General features: G+C 40.2%; 4 protein-coding genes across 5 annotated transcripts in view; 2 read left to right on the top strand and 2 right to left on the bottom strand.

Moving 5' to 3' along the window:
- The window catches only part of LOC107980666 (coiled-coil-helix-coiled-coil-helix domain-containing protein 2-like), a 130859-nt gene that overhangs the window by 54914 nt on the left and 55600 nt on the right, over positions 1–20345 (bottom strand). The gene's annotated exons all lie outside the window — the stretch shown is intronic.
- Positions 3137–7310, top strand: LOC100113955 (mRNA-capping enzyme-like). The gene is given in 7 exon segments (XM_008211315.4): positions 3137–3381; positions 3745–4863; positions 4946–5669; positions 5948–6358; positions 6430–6615; positions 6696–6878; positions 6952–7310. Coding segments are annotated over 6 exon segments (2781 nt in total). The 5' UTR covers positions 3137–3381; positions 3745–3810; the 3' UTR covers positions 7176–7310.
- LOC100680291 lies at positions 7323–11271 on the bottom strand. Its single transcript, XM_008211309.4, has 8 exons — positions 11156–11271; positions 9200–10062; positions 8882–9113; positions 8703–8800; positions 8399–8590; positions 8003–8329; positions 7665–7927; positions 7323–7586 (listed from the first exon to the last, which is right to left on the bottom strand). Exons 2-8 carry the CDS (start codon positions 9437–9439, stop codon positions 7394–7396), a joined length of 1545 nt encoding a protein of 514 aa, XP_008209531.1. The 5' UTR covers positions 9440–10062; positions 11156–11271; the 3' UTR covers positions 7323–7393.
- Positions 11344–14260, top strand: LOC100113924 (bax inhibitor 1). Its single transcript, XM_001605329.6, has 4 exons — positions 11344–11836; positions 12321–12622; positions 12994–13319; positions 13417–14260. The coding sequence occupies exons 1-4, from the start codon at positions 11790–11792 to the stop codon at positions 13447–13449; spliced, it is 708 nt and encodes a 235-aa protein (XP_001605379.1). The 5' UTR covers positions 11344–11789; the 3' UTR covers positions 13450–14260.

Below are 20345 nucleotides of genomic sequence, written 5' to 3'. Positions count from 1 at the left end.
TAAAAATCATCGTAACTAGGAAATGAAGCGCCAAGGATTCGGCCTCAGGTTTGCGGACCGTGTATAGCTTGTGAAGAAAAAAACTTGATTCTTGACGTACGCAGCTCTAACGTTTTGAATAAGTTTCGTTCCGTTTCGAGTATCTGCTTTCAACCGGATAAACCGCGTTAGAGTGTTAGATTCAACAAATTACGTAAGATCTCGTTAGTCGAAAATTTACCGATTTTCAAAACAAGTTACATATACAGTCGCGAAGTACAAAGTTTTCCTCAGTGATTATCGCTCGCGCTGCGCTAATATATATATATATATATATATATATATATATATATATATATATATATATATATATATATATATATATATATATATATATATATATATATATATATATATATATATATATATATGTGTGTGTGTGTGTGTGTGTGTGTGTGAAAATGCTAAACGCGCTCGCGTGTACGTGTGTCTTCAATGTTCACTCTCTAAAGAGAGGATAGAGCCGCACACTTTTTGTTCATCATCCTATTTCTACTGTTTATAATAAAAAAATATAAGAAGCTCGTGCGCAGTGAGTCGCGCTTTTCTCTATATCAACGCGCGAATAAAAACAACGAGCCGCCGACATCGATAGCCGTCGACCCTCCTATATACCTATATATCTATACCGCAATGCATCTGCGCATTGTTCGGAGATGCAGTTCGCGAGATTTGTCTCGTACAATTCCGCGTCATTACGTAAATCGTTCTCTTTCTCTCTCTCTCTCTCTCTCTCGGTCTCGCCGATGATCGGCACACTCGCGGCGCGTCACGACGCTACCAAGGCCGATATCGATCGATAAACGGTCCATTTTTCTCTCGGCTACGAAATTAACTCGATCAATAACGTTACGTCACTCGACGCGCGCGCGCGATGCACTTTGTCGTCTTTGATGATTCTATACGTTACGACGTTACTTCTTTTTTTTTTCTGATCGTGCGTGCAGTGCCGAAGGTGGGCACGATGTGCATTGTTCAAAATGAAGGCTCGAACATAAATTCTTGCTCCATATTCCGATAAGCGTTTCTTTCGAATCGTTAGAGGATTATTGCCCACGCGCGGACGGCCGACAAGTGAACAATTAGCGCATAATTGAAGGGAACCTTTTCGTCGCGTCGAGGCTGTATAGTCGTATATAGATGTAGTGATGCGGGACATAGCAAGAAATTCAAATGCGCGTGCATACGCGTTTCTGTTTTGAAACGAGAATAAAAATTATTCCGCGGAAAAACAACAGCTCTCATGAATAGGAATCGGACTGTTTGTGTATATATATATATATATATATATAGCCTAGATGTCGTGTGCGCAGATACGCGCGTCATATGCTCTGTGTGACGATTATGATTTTTCCCTTGCGCTTGTAATAACTAACTGCTTATAGTCGTATTTGCTCAGCGCGTGTGTCTCTCTTTCTCTCTCTCTAATTGCTCCTGAATGGAAATGAATTTTTCGTCAATATTAATTGCGCCCGCGCGCGACCTTAAGATTATTTAAATGATCGCTGTATATGCGGATGAGGGATGTTCAGCTCGCGCGCGAAGCTAAACACACGGCATGCATAATAAGAGCGTCGTTCATTCACGGCTATGTTTATTATTTCGTTGATTTACATGTGTGATTGTATCGTGTGTATACAAAAATTTCGCTTTGAATACAAAGACGGGGCTACGTACACGCGTACTGAGTATATACATTTTATACTGTACGGAATATGTATTATACATGAATATTTTTCAATCACGAGATCTGCGGTTTTTATCGACTTCTCATATGCATATACTCCCTATAGCATCGATCAGAACAACGCAAAAACTCGCTTTTCAGCACGTGTCATGCATAGCGTGTCGCGAGCCTTGATTTTTTTTTTAAAGACATATCTCATGCTTCTTTTTCCAAATGCTCATTATAGCCGAGAGAAAGAGAGAGAGAGAATGATGATGTACGACGCATATCATTTTTTTATCCGAAGAGTCACGATATCGAAATGAAGCGTTTTATCGCCGATACGGCGCCATAAACCGAGAAGATAATTTTTCTGCGATAGATCGATGAGAAATGTCGAATTTTATCGATATATTTACCATGCCGATAGATTTGCGCTTCGTTCTTTTTTATTCAGAGCGAGATGTACACGTGTGCTGGAATAATGAGGCGAGATTCGTTCGTTGCGTGCGCGCAGAGCGTAATTTAGAAACATTCCACTATAGTACAAGTATAATAAGTATATAGTAGTATTTTTAAGGTCCTCGGCGCGCTCTCGACGCTAATTGAATATGTGTTTTTGCGATGGGAGAGTATATGTTTATTGGACACTATGAGGGACGTTTATTTCTCATTAGTAGAAAATTTCCTTATTAATTAATTTATTCATATGCATATACGTTAGAAAGAAAAATACGCGCGTATTAAGTTGAGTCTAATGTACGTCTACGCGACTTTCTCTCAATTTCCAGTGAAACTTCGGTCGAATGTGGATAGTAAAGTTTTTACACTTGATTAAACGTTGACGGTAAACGACGTGAAGAATCGTGGTAAAACACGAGTGCTGTCGTCGTAAAGAATATTTTTGATCGGCTATTAAAAGACAGTAGCCAACACGCAAAATTATTTCCTGAATTATTAAATATTATGATTGTGGTGGACACTTGTGTAGAATTTAATTAGCGAATAATTTATTGAAACGTATGCGTCAAATAATTTTAATAATGTGTAAAATCCACCTTAGCTAAAAAATTACACCCAGGCAAAGTGTAATGTCGTTAATTTCCAATAACGAGTTCATTCGCCGCAATTCAAACTTTATTCCGTGAGATATTGACATACTGCACACATCAAACTTTGTAAAATGATGGATAATATAATAAATTACATGACGGAGGGCAACTATGTCATGGTTCACCGTAATTTTGTTTCAATTATTTGTTATAAGTAAATTAGCTTCTTTTGTCGTCTGCTACTTTGTGGCGCGAAATCTTGATTCGAATTGACTATAGTACTCAGGGTCCACACTATAGCGAGTAGCGACATCCGCGGAGACTTCGAAAGCATAACGCAAAAATTTGGTGGTGGGGGAAGAGAGACGAACCGCTCTATTCTCGCACTGTGGCAGTCGCCAAAACGGAGCAGCAATGGCTGACTGCTGTGAACGATATGAAGATCGTATTCACCTACCAGCTGTTCTTTCTCCGAGTCTTTTACCGAATTCACGGCCTAGCGAGTCTTCCACTGGAGTCGAGAAGATTTCACAAGTGCTGAATTACCCCAAGGGAAAACTTTGCCGAGCCGACATCGAATTAGCAGGTTGCAACGAGCTACGGATCCTCTGACGTTTTTAAGAGGTTAGAATTTCATTTCGAGATTAACCTGCGAGCCTATTTTACTTGATTTATGTATTAGAAGTGCGTTAGTTTTGTTTTTCTTCAAAGTAACTCGACGTCGCGAACGAATGTAGATGTGGTTTCGATTAGAGGGGACACGTTCAAATCCGCGTTTTCGAGATTCTATTGGCTGCAGTTCTGCTCACTTTGGAGCACCGTGTTTGTGAAAGTGCTCACATGGATATGAGATTGATTTTTGTAACCTGTTATAGTTACATAAATAAATGAGTTACGTGTAAACTGAAAGTTAGCACAGGGTTGCTATGCACCGTATGTAGCACATGGGTTTCACGTATTCTAACAATTCTTTCGCTTATTTTGCAGTGCAAAAATGAGAAGGATCGCTTCGATGGTTTGCTATTAATTGCTTGAAAAAACCACGCAACAAAGATGTCTAATTGGAACAGGGAAGACGGTAAAGGTCCGATACCACCACGCTGGCTGCACTGTCCCAGAAAGTCTACCAAACTCATACACAACAAGTTTTTGGCCTTCAAGACGCCTCTATCCTCCGACTTTGATAGCCAGGTGCCAGAAGAATGTCGTTTCTCCGTGGAAATGCTGGTTGCTTCCTTGAGGAGCATGAAACTCAAAATGGGTCTTTGGATTGATCTGACAAATACTAATAGGTTCTACGATAAAAATGAAATAGAGAGAAACGGGATGCGCTACCTCAAACTTCCGTGTAGAGGTCATGGAGAAACTCCATCGATAGATCAAACAAAGTCGTTTGTTCACGTTTGTAAAAATTTTATAGCCCAGCATCCGCTGGAAATTATTGGTGTTCACTGTACGCATGGTTTTAACAGAACAGGGTTTCTCATAGTCAGTTATTTGGTCGAGACGGACGAATACAGTCTGGACGCATCTTTAGCGCGATTTACTGACGCTAGACCACCCGGAATTTATAAAGGGGATTATATTGAAGAGTTATACAAAAGGTACGATGATCCAGAGGATACCCCTGAACCTCCTCCACGACCTGCATGGTGCTTAGAGTATGACGATTCCAATGTGGAAGATCAAGATGAAGGCACAAGCGTGGAGTCGGATGTTCAAGAGCCTCCACATAAGAAACGTAAGAGAGAGCAGTTTAAGAAGAATCCAGTTTTCATGGCTGGTGTACCTGGAGTTAAGGCAATTACGGACATTCAAATAGCGTCCGGCATTCAACGACGCATCCAAGATATTTGCCATTGGAATAACAGCGGTTTCCCTGGAGCGCAACCTGTTTCTATGGATGTTGAAAATATTCGACTTTTGCACGAGAAACCATACAGAGTTTCTTGGAAAGCTGATGGCACTAGGTACATGATGATGATACAGGGAGATGGACAAGTTTATTTCGCTGACCGAGATAACAGCATTTTCCAAGTAGAAAGACTGACTTTTCCTCACTTGAAGGATAGCAATAGGAGATTAAGAGATACACTTCTGGATGGGGTAAGAAATGTTTACGGTTGCGTTTTTTCCAAACTATAAAGTTTTTTTAAATTTGAAATTTAATGTTCGATACCTTTTGCAGGAAATGGTGATAGACAAGGTTAACGGCAAGGAAATGCCTCGGTATCTTGCCTACGACGTGATTATGTTTGACGGCAAAGACGTCAGTAAATTATCGTTTTATCCTGACCGTTACACGATAATCGACCGAGAAATCATAGCAGCCCGACGTCATGCCATGCAGCAAGGGAAAATACTTCGTGACAAGGAACCTTTTTCAGTGAGATTAAAAGAATTTTGGGACATAACACAATCCAGCAGTCTGCTCAGTGAAAAATTCGCTAAGCAACTCAGTCACGAGCCTGACGGCTTAATTTTCCAACCGTCCAAAGAGCCCTACAAAGGTGGACAGTGTCCCGATATTTTGAAATGGAAGCCCGCCAGTTTGAACTCTGTTGACTTTAGATTGAAAATTGTTGTGGAAAGTGGCGAAGGAATCGTTCGAAAAACGATTGGTGAACTGTACGTCGGCGGACTGGAAGTACCGTTTCAAAAAATTAAAATGACGAAGACTCTTAGAGAACTGAATAACAAAATAATTGAGTGTAAATTTGAAAATAATCAGTGGGTCTTCATGAGAGAAAGAACTGACAAGTCTTTTCCCAATTCGTTCAACACTGCCAAGGCAGTGTGCCAATCCATCAGCAATCCAGTGACTAAAGAGAAACTTCTGGACTATATTCGAAAGCATAGGTTTTCTTTGGACGAGGAACTGATGCCACCTCCAAGAATGAGGTGATAGAATCGTGTAAATTTAAATTTATTATTTACAACATAAGTGTGTTATGCATAAGATGAACAAATAAAGAAATTTATACAAAATACCGAATACATCCATGTTGTTTATGCCCACTATACCAAATCTTTAGGACCATCACACCTGCTCGAATTAATTATGAAATATTTCAATCCCAGTAAAATAACATATCAACTTCATAATAATTAATTCTTATCCTCTCGCTGGTAGGAAATTTCAAACTATGAAAAACCAAAAATTTACCATTCCCCCTCTTTCTGTTCACAGATCGAACCGTCCTGATCTGGTGCACGAAAGACCTGTCGTCGAAGGAGCGTAAATCTCTCCGTGTCAACATCGAGTACGACCACGCAAGTCTGGTACGCTGGTCCCCGGATGGCAAGGCCTTCATCATCCACAAAGCCCTGGCGAACGTAGTCGAGGTGCACAAGATCGCTAAGAAACCCGACGGTACCCCATCCTCTGCCACTAAGGTTCTCGAGTTCCCCAAGCAGCACCACGAAGATGCCATCGACCTTGACATCGCCTGCAACGGCAGGTTTATCATCACTTGCAGTAAGGTCAATGACCTGGTGATCTGGGACTTGAAGGGACAGATTTTGAGCTCCGTCGACACGGTTCTAGGATCCACTCACAGGGCGCGCATCTCCCCCTGCGGTCGTTTTGTCGCTGCTTCTGGTAATTAGGTCTACTTATAATTCAGTCAGGTTTGAGAGATTGTAAGTAAATATGTGGAATATTTTCTCCAGGATTCACTCCCGACGTCAAAGTCTGGGAGGTAGTTTTTACGAAATCAGGAGAATTCAAGCAGGTGGCTAAGGGCTTTGATCTCGCTGGACATTCCTCGGGAGTTTACGATTTTGCATTCAATTCGGACACCAGCCGCATGGCTACCGTGTCCAAAGATGGAACATATCGTTTTTATGATACGAAAGGTATAGTGGCTAAAATTTGTATGTAGCAAACATCGAATTCAATATAGACATCAACTAAAAATGATTGCTCTGATTGACAGTTGAATTCGAGAAAGGAGAAGATCCACGTCTAATTTCTAGTGGTCAGTGGGAGGGAACCACACCTGCCAATATTGCTCTTTCGCCAAACGCGGAAATCATTGTGATTTCTCACGGTTCGTCCATATCCTTCTACTCGACTGTTAATGGAAAACTCGATACAACGATTGAAGACATTTTCAACGGTAAAGATTTCATTCGTATCTGTATATTGGTTTCTGAACTTCCAGTTTTTAATTATATTCCTTTATCCGACAGGACCAATAAAGTGCCTCAAGTTCGACTCACTCGGCGAATACGTGATAGTAGCCGGTGATCGACACATCAAGATATTCCGAAACATTCCAGGTTATAGAGCGTCTATTGAGACTTCGCGTAAGAAACTGGCACAGAGACAGACTTCCGCAACGAAAGAACGCCTGGAGAAAACAATTGTAGACTGCGAAAAGTTCCTGAAGGATATGGGAGAACGCTGTCCTTAACGATTCCAGAAAAGCATGTTTTCAACGCATTTTGCTAAATGTTTTCTAAGACACTTGTTTGCAATAAATAATCTTTATTGATATGAATTGATAAAAAATTATAAATAGATTTTTACATTGGTCAAGAAAAAAATACTTTCTCTGGTGTTTTTTATTTCGTTTTTTTCTTCTTTTTTTATTAAATAGAATATAGTTATTTGGAAAACTAAGTTGACAATTCAAAAAATCATCTTTGATAAGTTGTAAGCACCCGTAAGACGTTTCTTCTTATGCTTGAAAATTAAGAGTCGTCGCGACGCAACGTGAGCCTCCTGAGCTCGCGATTCATTTCTTAAAATTTGATAGTTTGCTCGTAGACTCACTCGACGAAGATTATTTGACGGAACTGGACGACCACCGGCAAAGGCGAATCTAAACATTTTTGATAAAACGTTAACCATCAGTTTAATTTTATAGAATTATGTAGTTATTTAGACAATAGATTTTTACCTTATTTCTCGCCTTGATCCCTTCAGTGTTGAGTCTGGGAAGACACTTTGTCTGTCACCAAACCTTCCATTGATAGTCGGTCTCAATTGAATACAGTTTATCTTACTTATTACTATTATTGGAAGATTAGCTTTCTCATTGTTTTCGGTCGTTGCTACATCGCTACTACTTAAGTAGGGAAGTATCGAATCTCCAAAATGTTCGATTATCACAGAATAGTTCAATGACTGCTTGCCAGACTTTACAAACGCACAAACTGAAACCTATTAACGCAGTGTTTAGTTATTTCATTAAAGTTTTACGAAAGTAGCGAAACGTGAAAATCGAAGATAACTTACCGCAATTTTGTGCCACATGTTCGAGCCTGGCATAGCATAATTCAAAACATTGACCAATGAAAGAGGAGAATCAGCCTCTTCTTCAAGAAAAATAAGAGGCTGAACCCCGGCAAGTAGCTCCAGCGCTATTGCTTTTTTCTTCAATTCAAAGCTTTGTTCCTCACGTCCTACTAAAACTCCTTTTAGCGTTGGAATAAACCTATTAGCTACCGATGGCCACCTTAACATTAACTTTAAAGCGCAGTCTTTGAATAGTGTTTCTAGATTTGAGTTTATAAAACCCTGACCAAGCAACAGTTCTAATAATAATTCTGTCAACTTATCCACCTGTAAATCACGTAAATCATTAGTAATCTTTGTTATATAATATATTAATTTAAGAAGTAATGCTCTTACTGAATTAAGATGATAAGGGTAAACTGCTTTATTATTATTTGTTATTGCAATGATGAGTTGGCACGTTCGAGTAGAAACCCTAGTATATTGTGCATTGTTTGATATCACCATAGACCTGGCAATAGACATTAACTTATCGACTACACCTTCTCCTCCTAAGCACGCATTTGTAGCACAATCATTCAAAAGGACCTGAAACATGATAAAGATTCATTTTAAATAGTGATTACCATTGATATTGCATATGATAATATTTCATTTTTTGGTTTTGAAAATCAATTTGCGGAATTACAAGATTCATTACCTGAAATGTCTTTTGTGAACCGTTGAATAACATCTTTAAGGCTCTCTTTGCATAACTATTTCTTGCTTCTAATAGCTTGGAGTCTACAATTTCAATTTCTGTAAATTAAAAAGAAGTTATACAAATGTATTATCTTTAATTGCATTTCACGTGTTATGTTCAATGTTTGATTGCAATACCTTGAAGAAATGGAAGGTTAACTTGGGAAAAACTTGGAGGCTCATTAACTTTTTGTGCTAAATCAACAAAACGTTCGTGAGGCACAAAAAGGTTGGCTTCTGGAATATAATCCGGCAATTGGTCTGGTGCTCCAATCGATGGATCTACGTTACAGAGATTTGTAACTACAGCATTGACATCGTTTGATGTCAATCGCCTTCTTTTGCTATGCCTAAGCCTTGTGGCACATTTCTAAAATAGAAGAAAACAGATGAATTCAACATAGCTTATTTTTATATCTTTGATTAAATTTAAATGTTTAAATGAAGATTACTCACGTGTAATACTTCACGTAACCTATAGGATGCATCTTCTGCAAGTTTTCGAACAAGAGTATCTGGCAGAGGGTGCATACCCAATTCCTCACCTATTGCAGAGACCCAGTCTGTGCTTAACACTGCATATTTTCTTTTTGAATTTGTACCATTAGAGACACTGTTAGAGTTTGTCTCTCCATTGTTGTTAGCAAAATGATTGCTATAGTTTGAAAAATTCTGGTTACTTAGCACTTCCTTCATTTTTCCGAAACGTTAAACGATATATAATTCGTCAATGCTATTCACTTTTTTATTCTACTTATACACGATATAAGTAGATGCTGAATCTTCGGACGATTCTGTCTCTGTCTGCACTGATGTCGACGATTTCATTATTGTGTACTCATTATATAAGGTTCAAATGAGCCTATTTTCCGAACGTAAATAAAGTTATATGCGCAGGTTCTTTATAGGTTAAACACAAGTTTCGGTTTCGGATGCTCCTAACCTAACTCGTGCCACCAAACTGTGGTGGCAAACTGCGAGTAAGCGAGCAGTGCTACTTACTACTGCTAGTCTGCTACTGATACAATAATAATATGTATACCTACCAAAACTGAGACCCCAACTAGCTGCGACCTGCGTCTGTAGCTGTACCCCCGTCATTATGTCAAGTGAGAGTCGCGCTACCTGGCGGATTTGTAGATAAAGCTTTCATGATTCCTTAAAAGGTAAAGGCCGTTTAAATTGCTCCTATCATGAAATATAAATTTTGCAAAGTGCAAAGAAATGCCTTTTTTATTAGAATAAAATGTAATAAGCGTGCAATGTCAATAGCTCGGTGGCCGAAACCCTGTTCCTTATTTTCGTTTTCGACGACTCTTCTGCAAATATACAATTATAAGGAATGTTAACATGGAAGCTCGGCCCAGAGGGCGACTTGGTTCCCAGCTCCAAACCCCTGTTAAATGTATATCTATATATATGCTCACGGACACGCTCTTGCATTTGTGAGTTAGGTCACGTGACGCGCGCGCACACACGCGCACACAAGAGCGTGTCCGTGAGCATATATATACAGATATACATTTAACACGGGTTGGGGGCTGGGAACCAAAACGCCCTCTGGGCCGAGCTTCCATGTTAGCATTCCTAATTAAGTAGGACAAAAGTTGAATCGGTTCAAAAAGTTTAATTTTATGCTTAAATTATTGTGCAATAAATCACCGTCATGACGAACGTATCACAAAATAGATAGAAAAAATACGACTGCAGAACGTTCGAGTACGTACACCCACCGTCGACGACAAAGTTTAACTTTGTTTTTAAATTTTACCACACACATTAATATTATCGACCGTAAAACTTCTAGAGTACCAGCCTCGACTCCGAAAACGTCAATATTTTCCAAATGGAATATCCAACGAAATATTCATCAACGTTACAATAAAACGAGTCACACACACACACACACGACTGCGTTATATACTCGGAACAGCAGCGGAAAACAGAGTAGGTGCGCTCTTAATACATTTGTTACAGAATACTAAAGAAGACGCTCGAAACTTTCTTCGCTCGCGCAGCGCGGGATCTATACTCTGTGATACTTTTTGAACTTCGCGTAGAACACACGTATATACGTTATACGTAAGCCATGGGTTTGATGAACTCAACCGAGCCTCTCGAACGCATTACCTAATTCCGTTGACTTTTTAAGCGAGTCGTCGTCCAACATTTAAATGCATAAATACGATTATAGCTCCTAGAAAGTCGCATCAGCGCGTTTACGCTAAGTGCAATACTCGCCTTTATTTCAATCGAAATTTTCACGTCGCCCACTCCGTGTAATGCTTCAAAGACACGCGCGCGCGTACCTGTTCGCTTATGCAAATCGATCCGCTCGAAGTAGCCAACTTATAATGGAGACATTGTTAGTCACGGGCAAGTGTTTTACGGGTGCATATTATATTCGCTTACCTACGCATCGACCCGCATTTTGCTTAATATCACGAAATCCAACGATTACGTGTACTCGACTCCTCGCGCGAGGCCGAACAGATTACAGTACAATCTACACGAGCGTAAGTAATCATCCTACTGTCGCGAATTCATTTTTCTAACGCGAGTTGCAAAACAACAACAAAAAAATAATTGAATCGAGTCGCGTATGAAGAAGCGCGCGCCATCGTAACAAAATATCGTTGCTCTCGCGCCGCCGGAAGCGCTGACGCCGCGGCGCCGGCGACCAATCCGCGAGCGCGCCGTACTCACGCACACCAGAAATATCACTGACGTGTCCTCGGGAATAAAGCGCGACGGAGCTACTAGGCCCGCCAGTGGTTCCCACAAAGCCGAGGCTCACGGACACACAGACGAGCATCAGTACCTGTGCCCACATCGCGCGATACGCATCGTATATATATATATATATATATACACATATAGGCTGAAATCGTATAGTCATCGTTCTGTTCGAGAAGCATATCAGTGCAGCGTAGTAGTGTGCTAAATCTTGGATCTGTGTGCCGTGTCAAGTTTTCCTCCAGTATCTCTGTGCCGAAGTTCAGCACAGCATCACGGGACTGTTATCCGCAGGGAGAAAGTCGCAGACATGGCTCCGACGCTCGACTCCTTTGTCAATTCCTTCAGCAACAGATTGTGAGTAGAATATCGCTCGTAATACCCGGAGCTTCTCTCGAGAGGCGACGGCCTTCGCCGAGGATAGCTACGTGCGCGTTTACGACGCTTCGAGAACGATGAACGGGCAACTTTCGCGACAGCTCGCGGTTCGCTCGGACGTTTTCCTCTGACGCTCGGATAGCGCGGCGAGCTTCCAGAAGGTTTTTCTCGAGCTCGCAATACGCAAAAACGAGCCGCGCTTGTTTTATGCACAGCTCCTCGCTGACGTAACTTCGTTAAAGCTCGCGAGGGACATCACCTCCGTATCTCGTTTGGCTTCTTTTTTTTTGTGGATTCGTCTATTTGCTCAGTTGCATAGTTGAATAAGCCTCCTCGCGACTATCACCTACGTGGCGTTTTTTTATTTCTATTTTTACTGCTCGCTATTATCTTAATGACGAGAATACGTGTGCTTAGCCTGCCGGACATGCTTATCGCTAATGTGATTGCTTTATAATTTCAGAGAGGCTCCTGTCCGACAACACTTGAAGAATGTGTACGGCTGCCTGTCCCTCTCCACCGTCTCTGCAGCGGCTGGAGCTTACGTGCACATGTACACATACCTCCTGCAAGCCGGACTCCTGTCGACGATCGGAGCACTTGGACTGATCTTTGCCCTCATCTGCACACCCGACAATGGCAAGAACCGATCACTCCGCCTGGGATACCTCCTGGGATTCGCATTTCTCACTGGACTCGGAATGGGCCCCCTTCTAGAATTAGTTGTCAGCATTGATCCCAGCATCATTCTCACTGCTCTTGTTGGTGAGTCTTCTTGGCAAGCTGTAAATTATACTCTTATATGGGCTTGGTCCAACAAAGATTGTAAATTGTGTCATCAAAAGTATCTCAGTAGGAAAAGCTGCATCGACACTGATAAAGCGTAAAGTAACAGGGCTATCTAAACCACTCACTTGTTTACCATCATCAAAATATCTTATCATGTTATACTCCTTGATAAGAATATATTGTTAAACATGTATGTGGCTGTAAATGTTTTTGTACCATGAACTATTCTTAACTGCCATAATTCGTGTTTTCAAAGTTTTTTACTGCTGAAATATTCAATGTTAAAATTGACCATTTCTGTGCTGTACATTTTCAGAGCTTAACGTTTTGATTGATTTTTGTTTTAGGTACAACTGTAGTCTTCGTGTCGTTCAGTATTTCATCTATGCTTTCCGAGCGAGGCCAATGGCTGTACCTTGGTGGCAGTCTGATCAGTGCTCTCAACATGATGGTGCTGTTTTCGTTGGCCAACATCTTCTTCAGATCAACGCTGCTTTACCAGATCCACCTCTACGTTGGTCTCTTTGTGATGTGCGGATTCGTCATCTATGACACTCAACTCATCATTGAGAAGAATCGAATGGGTAGCAAAGACTACATTGCCCACTCACTTGACTTGTTCCTTGACTTCATCAACGTATTCCGATACCTGCTGGTTATCCTCACACAGAAGGTCAGTTGAATATAAATATTGTATAGCAAGGAAAAATTATGTTCATTTAATACTTTAAAGTGTGTATGTTCTAACAACTTGTGTTTTTGGTCTTTAGGAGCAGAGGAACAACAAGAAGCGCAATCAGTGAGTTTGACAGAGGCATTTCAAGTAAATCCAGAAACTAGAGGTCTTCGTCTATCCTATCCGTACATAGATCTATACATACGCGCATATACATTATATATATACAGACATACTTATATACGAATATATATTTACAGATATATCTATTCTAGTTTCTCATAAGTGAAAAAAGTGAAAAACATAAAAACGAGACTTACAACATTTTCCTACCATAAGAAAAATACTGGCATCAGACAATTGAAAATCAATTGTTTGCATTTGCAGAGAGACTTTTTTGTCTCCATTTCTAGTCTGAAAATTTACAGCGCTCGAAAAAAGGAAAAATTAAACCGTGTATTTTCATTTGGCACTTGTAAAATGTAAAATTTTTGTTATTCCTATCTTGGTGAAATTGTCGACGAAAAATTATTGTAACGTTGTATCTCGTACGGGATTTTCAACTACGTTTTGTAGCACGCTGGAAAGTCAGTTTTCTTCGGGATTTCTTCGGGATTATCTTTTGATTTGGAGTAATAATTAAGGCACAACTTTCTTCGAGTTCCTTCACTATTTAAATAGTAAATCATAGTTGTTGAAGCTAGCACTAGACTAATTGTTTCATATTTTGCTACGGAGGGGTGATCGTCTCACGTTTTCCCATTTCTTCCTTTTTGCTTCTGAGAAAACTGATTTTCCCAGATTTTTTGACTATCATCACGTTTTATCGGTGTTCATTCCTTGCGATTCGGCACCGCATTTTTCTAGTAAGTTTATTGTTCGCGAATAACTGTTGTACTATATTTTGTCTTTCAATAAAAGAAATTTACCAGTTTGTAGCATTGCTTTCTTTAATATCAACTACTAATCGATCTGAAATTGAACTATCAATTCGTATTTAATCAAAAGTCGTGATTGCGTCTTGTGAAAAATCAAATTAGTCAATAGATTCAAAGGTATAGTGGGAAATAATGATTGTTAGCTATTATGATATCATATTAGATGTTACTTAAATATTTTTGTATACTTTATTATACATTATGACTTGAAATATTCTCTTATTCAATCATATTTCTTTTAATTTTTGCATAATAATTTTATCAGTGCAAAAGTAATATAACGTAATATCTGTAAATTTTGTACAAACTATTATTTTTTTAAAAATTACAACGATATATTGTTAAATTATAGCAATCGCTTATCAATCAATGATTACATATGTATTCGCAAGTCAATACATGATATTATACTTTATATGTATATCATTCTCAATACTAAAATTATTTCAATCAATATGATATGTATATATTTAAATTTAAATAATAAACTAAAATGTTTTCAATACTTATATTTATTTATTAATCATCATTTATTTGGCCCATTTCATTTTGTATCTACGTCATAAATCATGCATGTTATGATAATTATATTATAACAAATAACAATATACCTAGGTACACAACAAAGTTCTACATGTAAATTGGTAAAGCACCTAAGAGGTGGCGCTGCAGACGTTTCAATATGGCTGACGTTAAAAAATTCAAATCTAATACACGCGTTAGTACCAATATAAAATAATATTTTTTTATTTCCCTGCAATTCAAGTAACTCAGTCATTTTAAGTAAAATTTTCTACTAAATTTAGTTCACATATTATTTTTTAAACTGTTACATAATTTGTGTATTATAATGTTTTTGAATTTCAGCTTTACGGCTTATTTCGTTACGTAAAAAGGTATTTCGAGTGAGGTAGATTTTACACGAGATAAACAAAGGAAATAAAAAAAAAACTCAAGCATTGTTACAAATCACAGATATACACTCGCAACTAGAACTGGCTGTTCCGGTATCTCCTGTAAGTTTACGAAAACTAGGAAACGTCATGGCTCGGTCGAAAAAATGTCGTATATCTTCATGAGAGTGTTTCGCAAACGCGGACGCACGAAAACCAGTTTTTAAATTTCGTACTCGATTATGTACATAATTTTTATTCTTACTTATTATTAGCTTTCATTATTGCAGAAATTATAATTTTACAAGTAATCACAGTTTTTCCGGTTCGAGACAGATCTAGCCACATTACAGTCGCACAACAAAGTATAAACAAAAAGATCTCGCGGGTTAACGATCTTCATTCACCCGCCCGGCTTTTCCCCAGGTATAAACAGCTCGTTCCCAGGATTTCGCCACACGTACAACGCGTGACGCGATGACTGTTACTTTTGGGGGTGCACTTTCTACTTACGTCCGCGCTCAATGTACAAATAAGATAATCCACATTTTGTTACCTTATAAAGTCGTAATATCGCGCTGGAAATCTACGATAATAAATCACCGTGAGTTAAAGCTGATTTTAAGATACACTTATTAATAATAAACTCATATGATTAGGTGTAAAAAGTATCGCGTAAAAGTGTTCCTCAAATTAATTTCATAAACCTAGAATTAGAGAAGACTCCGAACGATCCACACAAGTCATTGAATTTCAAATAGATCAAGCGCGCTATTCATACGAAAACATTTCACTCCAGCATACTTATTCGTGAACCAAAAAAAAAAAAGAAAGAAAGAAAAAGACAAAGAAAAACGAATGTCGTCCGCGCGCTCTTTTTTCGACTTTCTAAATAATCCGAAAATTTCCAGCCAAGCAATTTGAAAGTCTCATTAAAAGCCATACTCAGTCGACACATATCGGTCTTATCTCGGCGAGACAATGAGTGATGTGAAACTGTTATAATCGCCTCTGGTCAAACGCCTCTAATACTATCCAAAATTCGTGAAAAATGCCTCTGGCACATAGTCGTCGTCGCTTCACTTTTGAACCATTTCGCTTTCACCTGCGGCGCTCGCGGTGAAAGCATCATCATCGTCGATATATGGGTATTATATATACACTATACTCCGGATCCCGTAACCGATTTAGGAACATAGACAAAAAAAAAATGCAATTATATCCGCGGAAAGTGCAAAAGCGTCGCGAGAGAAACTGAGAAAAAGGCCGCGATCAATCATCGCGCCGCAGCTAGCATTGGACGAGCGTAAAATAGCCGGATTGATTGGTCCGATAACCTTGAGTTATGGTCAGTTTTCGAACACCTCGAGTCTCCACTAGTTAGCGCGGGCCTTTAACTATAGAACTCGAATTCAGCCGCGATTTTCCAGTTCCGTGTGTGTATATTCATTAGACAGAAATTTATTTTCGTCTAGTAATATATAATAAGATAAATAACCCGCGGAGTTTCTTCGACTTTATACGTAAGATCGCCGAGCACGCGAAGTCTTATGGCGGGCCTTTTCGTTGTTTTACGGCGCTGTGGATGGATGGGCATTTTATCGGCCGCCGCACTTGACTTTGCGCGCGTACAACCTTACGTATATTACGCGTTAACGATTGTTGCCGACTGCGACTACTACTGCGTGTTATACGCGAATAGCTCCTTTCTAGAATTGGCATTTCGAAAACTGGACTCGCGACGTTGACGACACGAGTATAATCCGCCAAAGCATCATCGAATTCCTAAGTGTACGTTATATATCCGCAATACTCGAAGAATAACACACAGACACACAGACAGCAGCCGGAAAGACCTAGAAAATCCGAGGGCGTATAATTAAAGCGGCAAAGCTCATCAAACCTTCAGCGTAATCGAATTTGGGTCGCCGGACGTCAAAGGATTTTCCTGCAACTGCACGGCGACTCAACGCAAAGTCTATCTCATGGCCAAGCCCGATTTCCCTGTCTCGAATCGAGCTAGCTCGCGTCGAGAAAGTCGGAATCGCTTATTACGTTGGCCGATCCATGCAATTTTACTGTCGCAATTTATTTCTAGATTTGCCGCACGTCGCCTCCTCGACTTGTCGTAAATTCCATTAAATTGCAATATTGTTACAATAATCAGCCTGTACCGTGAGCAACGAGCGCGAGTTAACTGCTTTGCATAATGATTTTCTACGTCCGCGTCTGTTATTCGATTCAATGTTGTTTATAAATAAATGCGAGAGTAAGGCTTTGCTTTTATTTTATAGACAATCGTAAGGGAATTGAGAAAGCGTGTCTCAAAAGTACCATATACGCCGATCGAGTGCCGACAACGCGCTAACAAACTCCATTGTGAGCTTATTGTTGTTTAATCGCGGAATCGGTTGCACAACCATCGAGCGCACAGCCAAAGGGCAAAGCTTCGAGAAGCGACAATTCCTGGGAGTTTGTCTGTTCTGAAAAGCGATTGTCGCTTTTGTGCATTGTAACGCAGCGCTTTGAACGACGAGCTCGTTATGGACGCTAGTTTTATTGATTTTTAGTATTCCATCGCAAAAAGTCAAAATTACCTATCTGCTCCTCTTTTATTGCTGTGTAATTTTTGAAATGCACGCGTCGTTAAATTACGTCAAAGTATTATGCCTGCGCTTTTGCTGTTGGCTCATAACTCATTTCAACTGCGCGTGTATTTTACACTAATTAATCAAAACTAATACCGTAAGTATAAGAGTAAAGCACTTCATTTTGTCCATCAGAATCCACCAAAGAATCACCCGATGCGCGTAACGATTATGAAGCTCGAGTGCAGCTGCACCGAAACTCACTTATCGAGCAATCAGTCCAAGTAAAGTGCCCTTGTTCCGGTGAACAGTTAAGAATTTCAAAATTTTCAGGAAAGTACGCGCGGGTGAAAGTTCAGCACTGGCCAACTCATTCAGGTATGCTAGTTTGCACACGCGCGCTATGATAATCGATGAAGCAATTAACTTTTATCGCGACACACTCGAACGGCTTGTAGTCTCACTTAAACGGAATTTCCATCGTGGATACACTTATGCACAACTGGATAATAGTTTTTTTTTGCCGTGGAATGCGTCGAGGGATGAAGGTCGCTCCCGGCTTCGGACATCGCACTCTCGATGTCACACTGTATGCGTTGAATTAATTCGTATAGATTTCTCAACTCGCGCGCGACCTTGACTCGATTTACTTTTCGATTCTTTTCGTTTGTCGAAGAAGGAACACTCGATGCGAGCCTTGTCGTGTTTGGAAATCGTATGCGAGTGAATAATTTTGTTTTGTTGGAAAATAACGTTTGGATGAATTTTATATAAAAATTATCGATCTATTGAAACGTCCATTCATAGCTTCCAAATTGCGTGTAATATTTCCCAAGAAACTTATAATTCGCTCTCGACGCGCACAAAGAAAAGAGGCCCACCCTTTGATTTCTTCGACTTCGCTGTCTAAAAAGAGAATGAAAGGAAGAAAAACTCTCGAAGCTTCCCCCCGCTATTATAACAGCATCCCTCGAGATGGGCGTTTTACAATTCACTCGTGCCGCTTTTCTCGAGGGCCGAGAATTTCGGGACGCGCGCAGGTATGTCAGGCGAATTCTTTACCTGCGCCACTGCGGCCGCCTGTTTGTTCCGCCCTTTGTGGCCTGGATAGTGTTCTTCGGTTTTTCCAAAAGTTCGGCGAGATGATGCTCGCGCGCGAAAATGAAAGGACCACCGCCGGTATAGGTAGGGAGACTCGCGGGAAATCGGGCTGAGTTCGAGGCGAACCAGTCGAGAGTTATATCGTATGGATGAAGGTGGTTACGATCGAAGTAATTTTGGTTGTTTTCTTCTTTTGTCGCAAATATCAATATAGTCTTGAACGCATCAAGTTGTATCATTTATAAAGGATGCTCCGAATTCGGACGAGATCTAAAAATCTAGAACTCGTTTTAGCCATATCAGAAACAAACATTTTTATAACTGCTAATTCATGGGATAAACGCAAGCCTTTGCACGAATGCCAATAGTCTTCCGGAGAAAGCCATCAAATCTTTGCGTCGATCGGCTCTTACGTCGATTCTCAAAACCGTCGAGCCTCACCAATTGTCCATAGAATCCGTAAAACTTGACACTTTCTCACAAAAAAAAAAAAAGAAAAAGAAAGAAATCACGCCTCAGCCGAGTAAACAACATTGCGACAATTCTCCGTAACGATCCTCTCGTTCACACATTTGCACAGTCTCTCTCCACTACATTTCAAAATCCCCGGTATCATCGGGCGGACTTTTCCTCTTACACAAAGCTAACTAACCGAGTATATACAGCAGCAATAACAACAACCTCCTGCAATTATACCCATCATCCACGCGCGATCTTGAAACATCCGAGTGAATTTCGTAAATTCGGACAGCCGTGACAGTAAGAAACCGGCCGCAGTCGGCAAGGCGACAAGGATGGGCCGCGAGTTTAACGAGACCTCGCGTTGCGAAGTGTATGTACAAGTGCGGGGGAGGTCAATGTCGCAGTCGCGGCCCGACCCGCTTACCTATTATAATCGCCGATTGTATTAACGGACGCCTTGAGGAACCTGATGGAGGTGAGTTTGGCAGAGCGTATGGTTTTTTTTTCTTTTCAAGGAATTTCATGAAAATATCATTTATACGATTCAATTCACGAGGTGATCGAGAAGATGGGATCGACGTTCAAATTTTTGCCACTGCATCACAAAGCGGCTGACGCTTATGCAGCTTCGCGACTCGAATTTGCATCCGAATGCGTTTTTCATTCATTCGGCTCGAGGATGTGAATCATGAGGACCATTCAGGGATGGGTATACCCTGGCAGGGCGTCGACGCATGCATACTACTCGGTTTGTTTTGTAAACTGATAGGCGAGGGATATTATACGTGCATCCTTTGAAAATAAATGCAAAGGAGCGAGGCTATTGTCCCTCGGATATACCTCCAGAACTGAATGAACTGTATGCGCTTTTTCTTCGAACTTGAGAATAGCGCCTACATGGTCGCACGTATGAAATTTACGTAATAATTATACAGTATCACACTTTACGAATCCTCAATCACAAAAAGAAAAAAAAACGAAAACTCAATCACAGTCAACGTCCAGATCGGAATGTCGCAATCGATCACTGCACACAGCAGC

This window comes from Nasonia vitripennis, chromosome 2, assembly GCF_009193385.2.
Source record: "Nasonia vitripennis strain AsymCx chromosome 2, Nvit_psr_1.1, whole genome shotgun sequence".
NCBI lineage: Eukaryota > Metazoa > Arthropoda > Insecta > Hymenoptera > Pteromalidae > Nasonia > Nasonia vitripennis.
The sequence above is the reverse complement of the archived record's forward strand: the minus strand, read 5'-3'. Positions and strand labels throughout refer to the sequence as shown.

Coding starts and splice junctions, on each gene's coding strand:
- LOC100680291 (XM_008211309.4), bottom strand. CDS start 9,439: ATGAAGGAAGTGCTAAGTAACCAGAATTTTTCAAACTATAGCAATCAT. Junction 8,591..8,702: donor GTTCACAAAAGACATTTCAG/GTAATGAATCTT, acceptor ATCATGTTTCAG/GTCCTTTTGAATGATTGTGC. Junction 8,330..8,398: donor ACCCTTATCATCTTAATTCA/GTAAGAGCATTA, acceptor CGTGATTTACAG/GTGGATAAGTTGACAGAATT.
- LOC100113924 (XM_001605329.6), top strand. CDS start 11,790: ATGGCTCCGACGCTCGACTCCTTTGTCAATTCCTTCAGCAACAGATT. Junction 11,837..12,320: donor AATTCCTTCAGCAACAGATT/GTGAGTAGAATA, acceptor TTATAATTTCAG/AGAGGCTCCTGTCCGACAAC. Junction 12,623..12,993: donor CATTCTCACTGCTCTTGTTG/GTGAGTCTTCTT, acceptor TTTTTGTTTTAG/GTACAACTGTAGTCTTCGTG.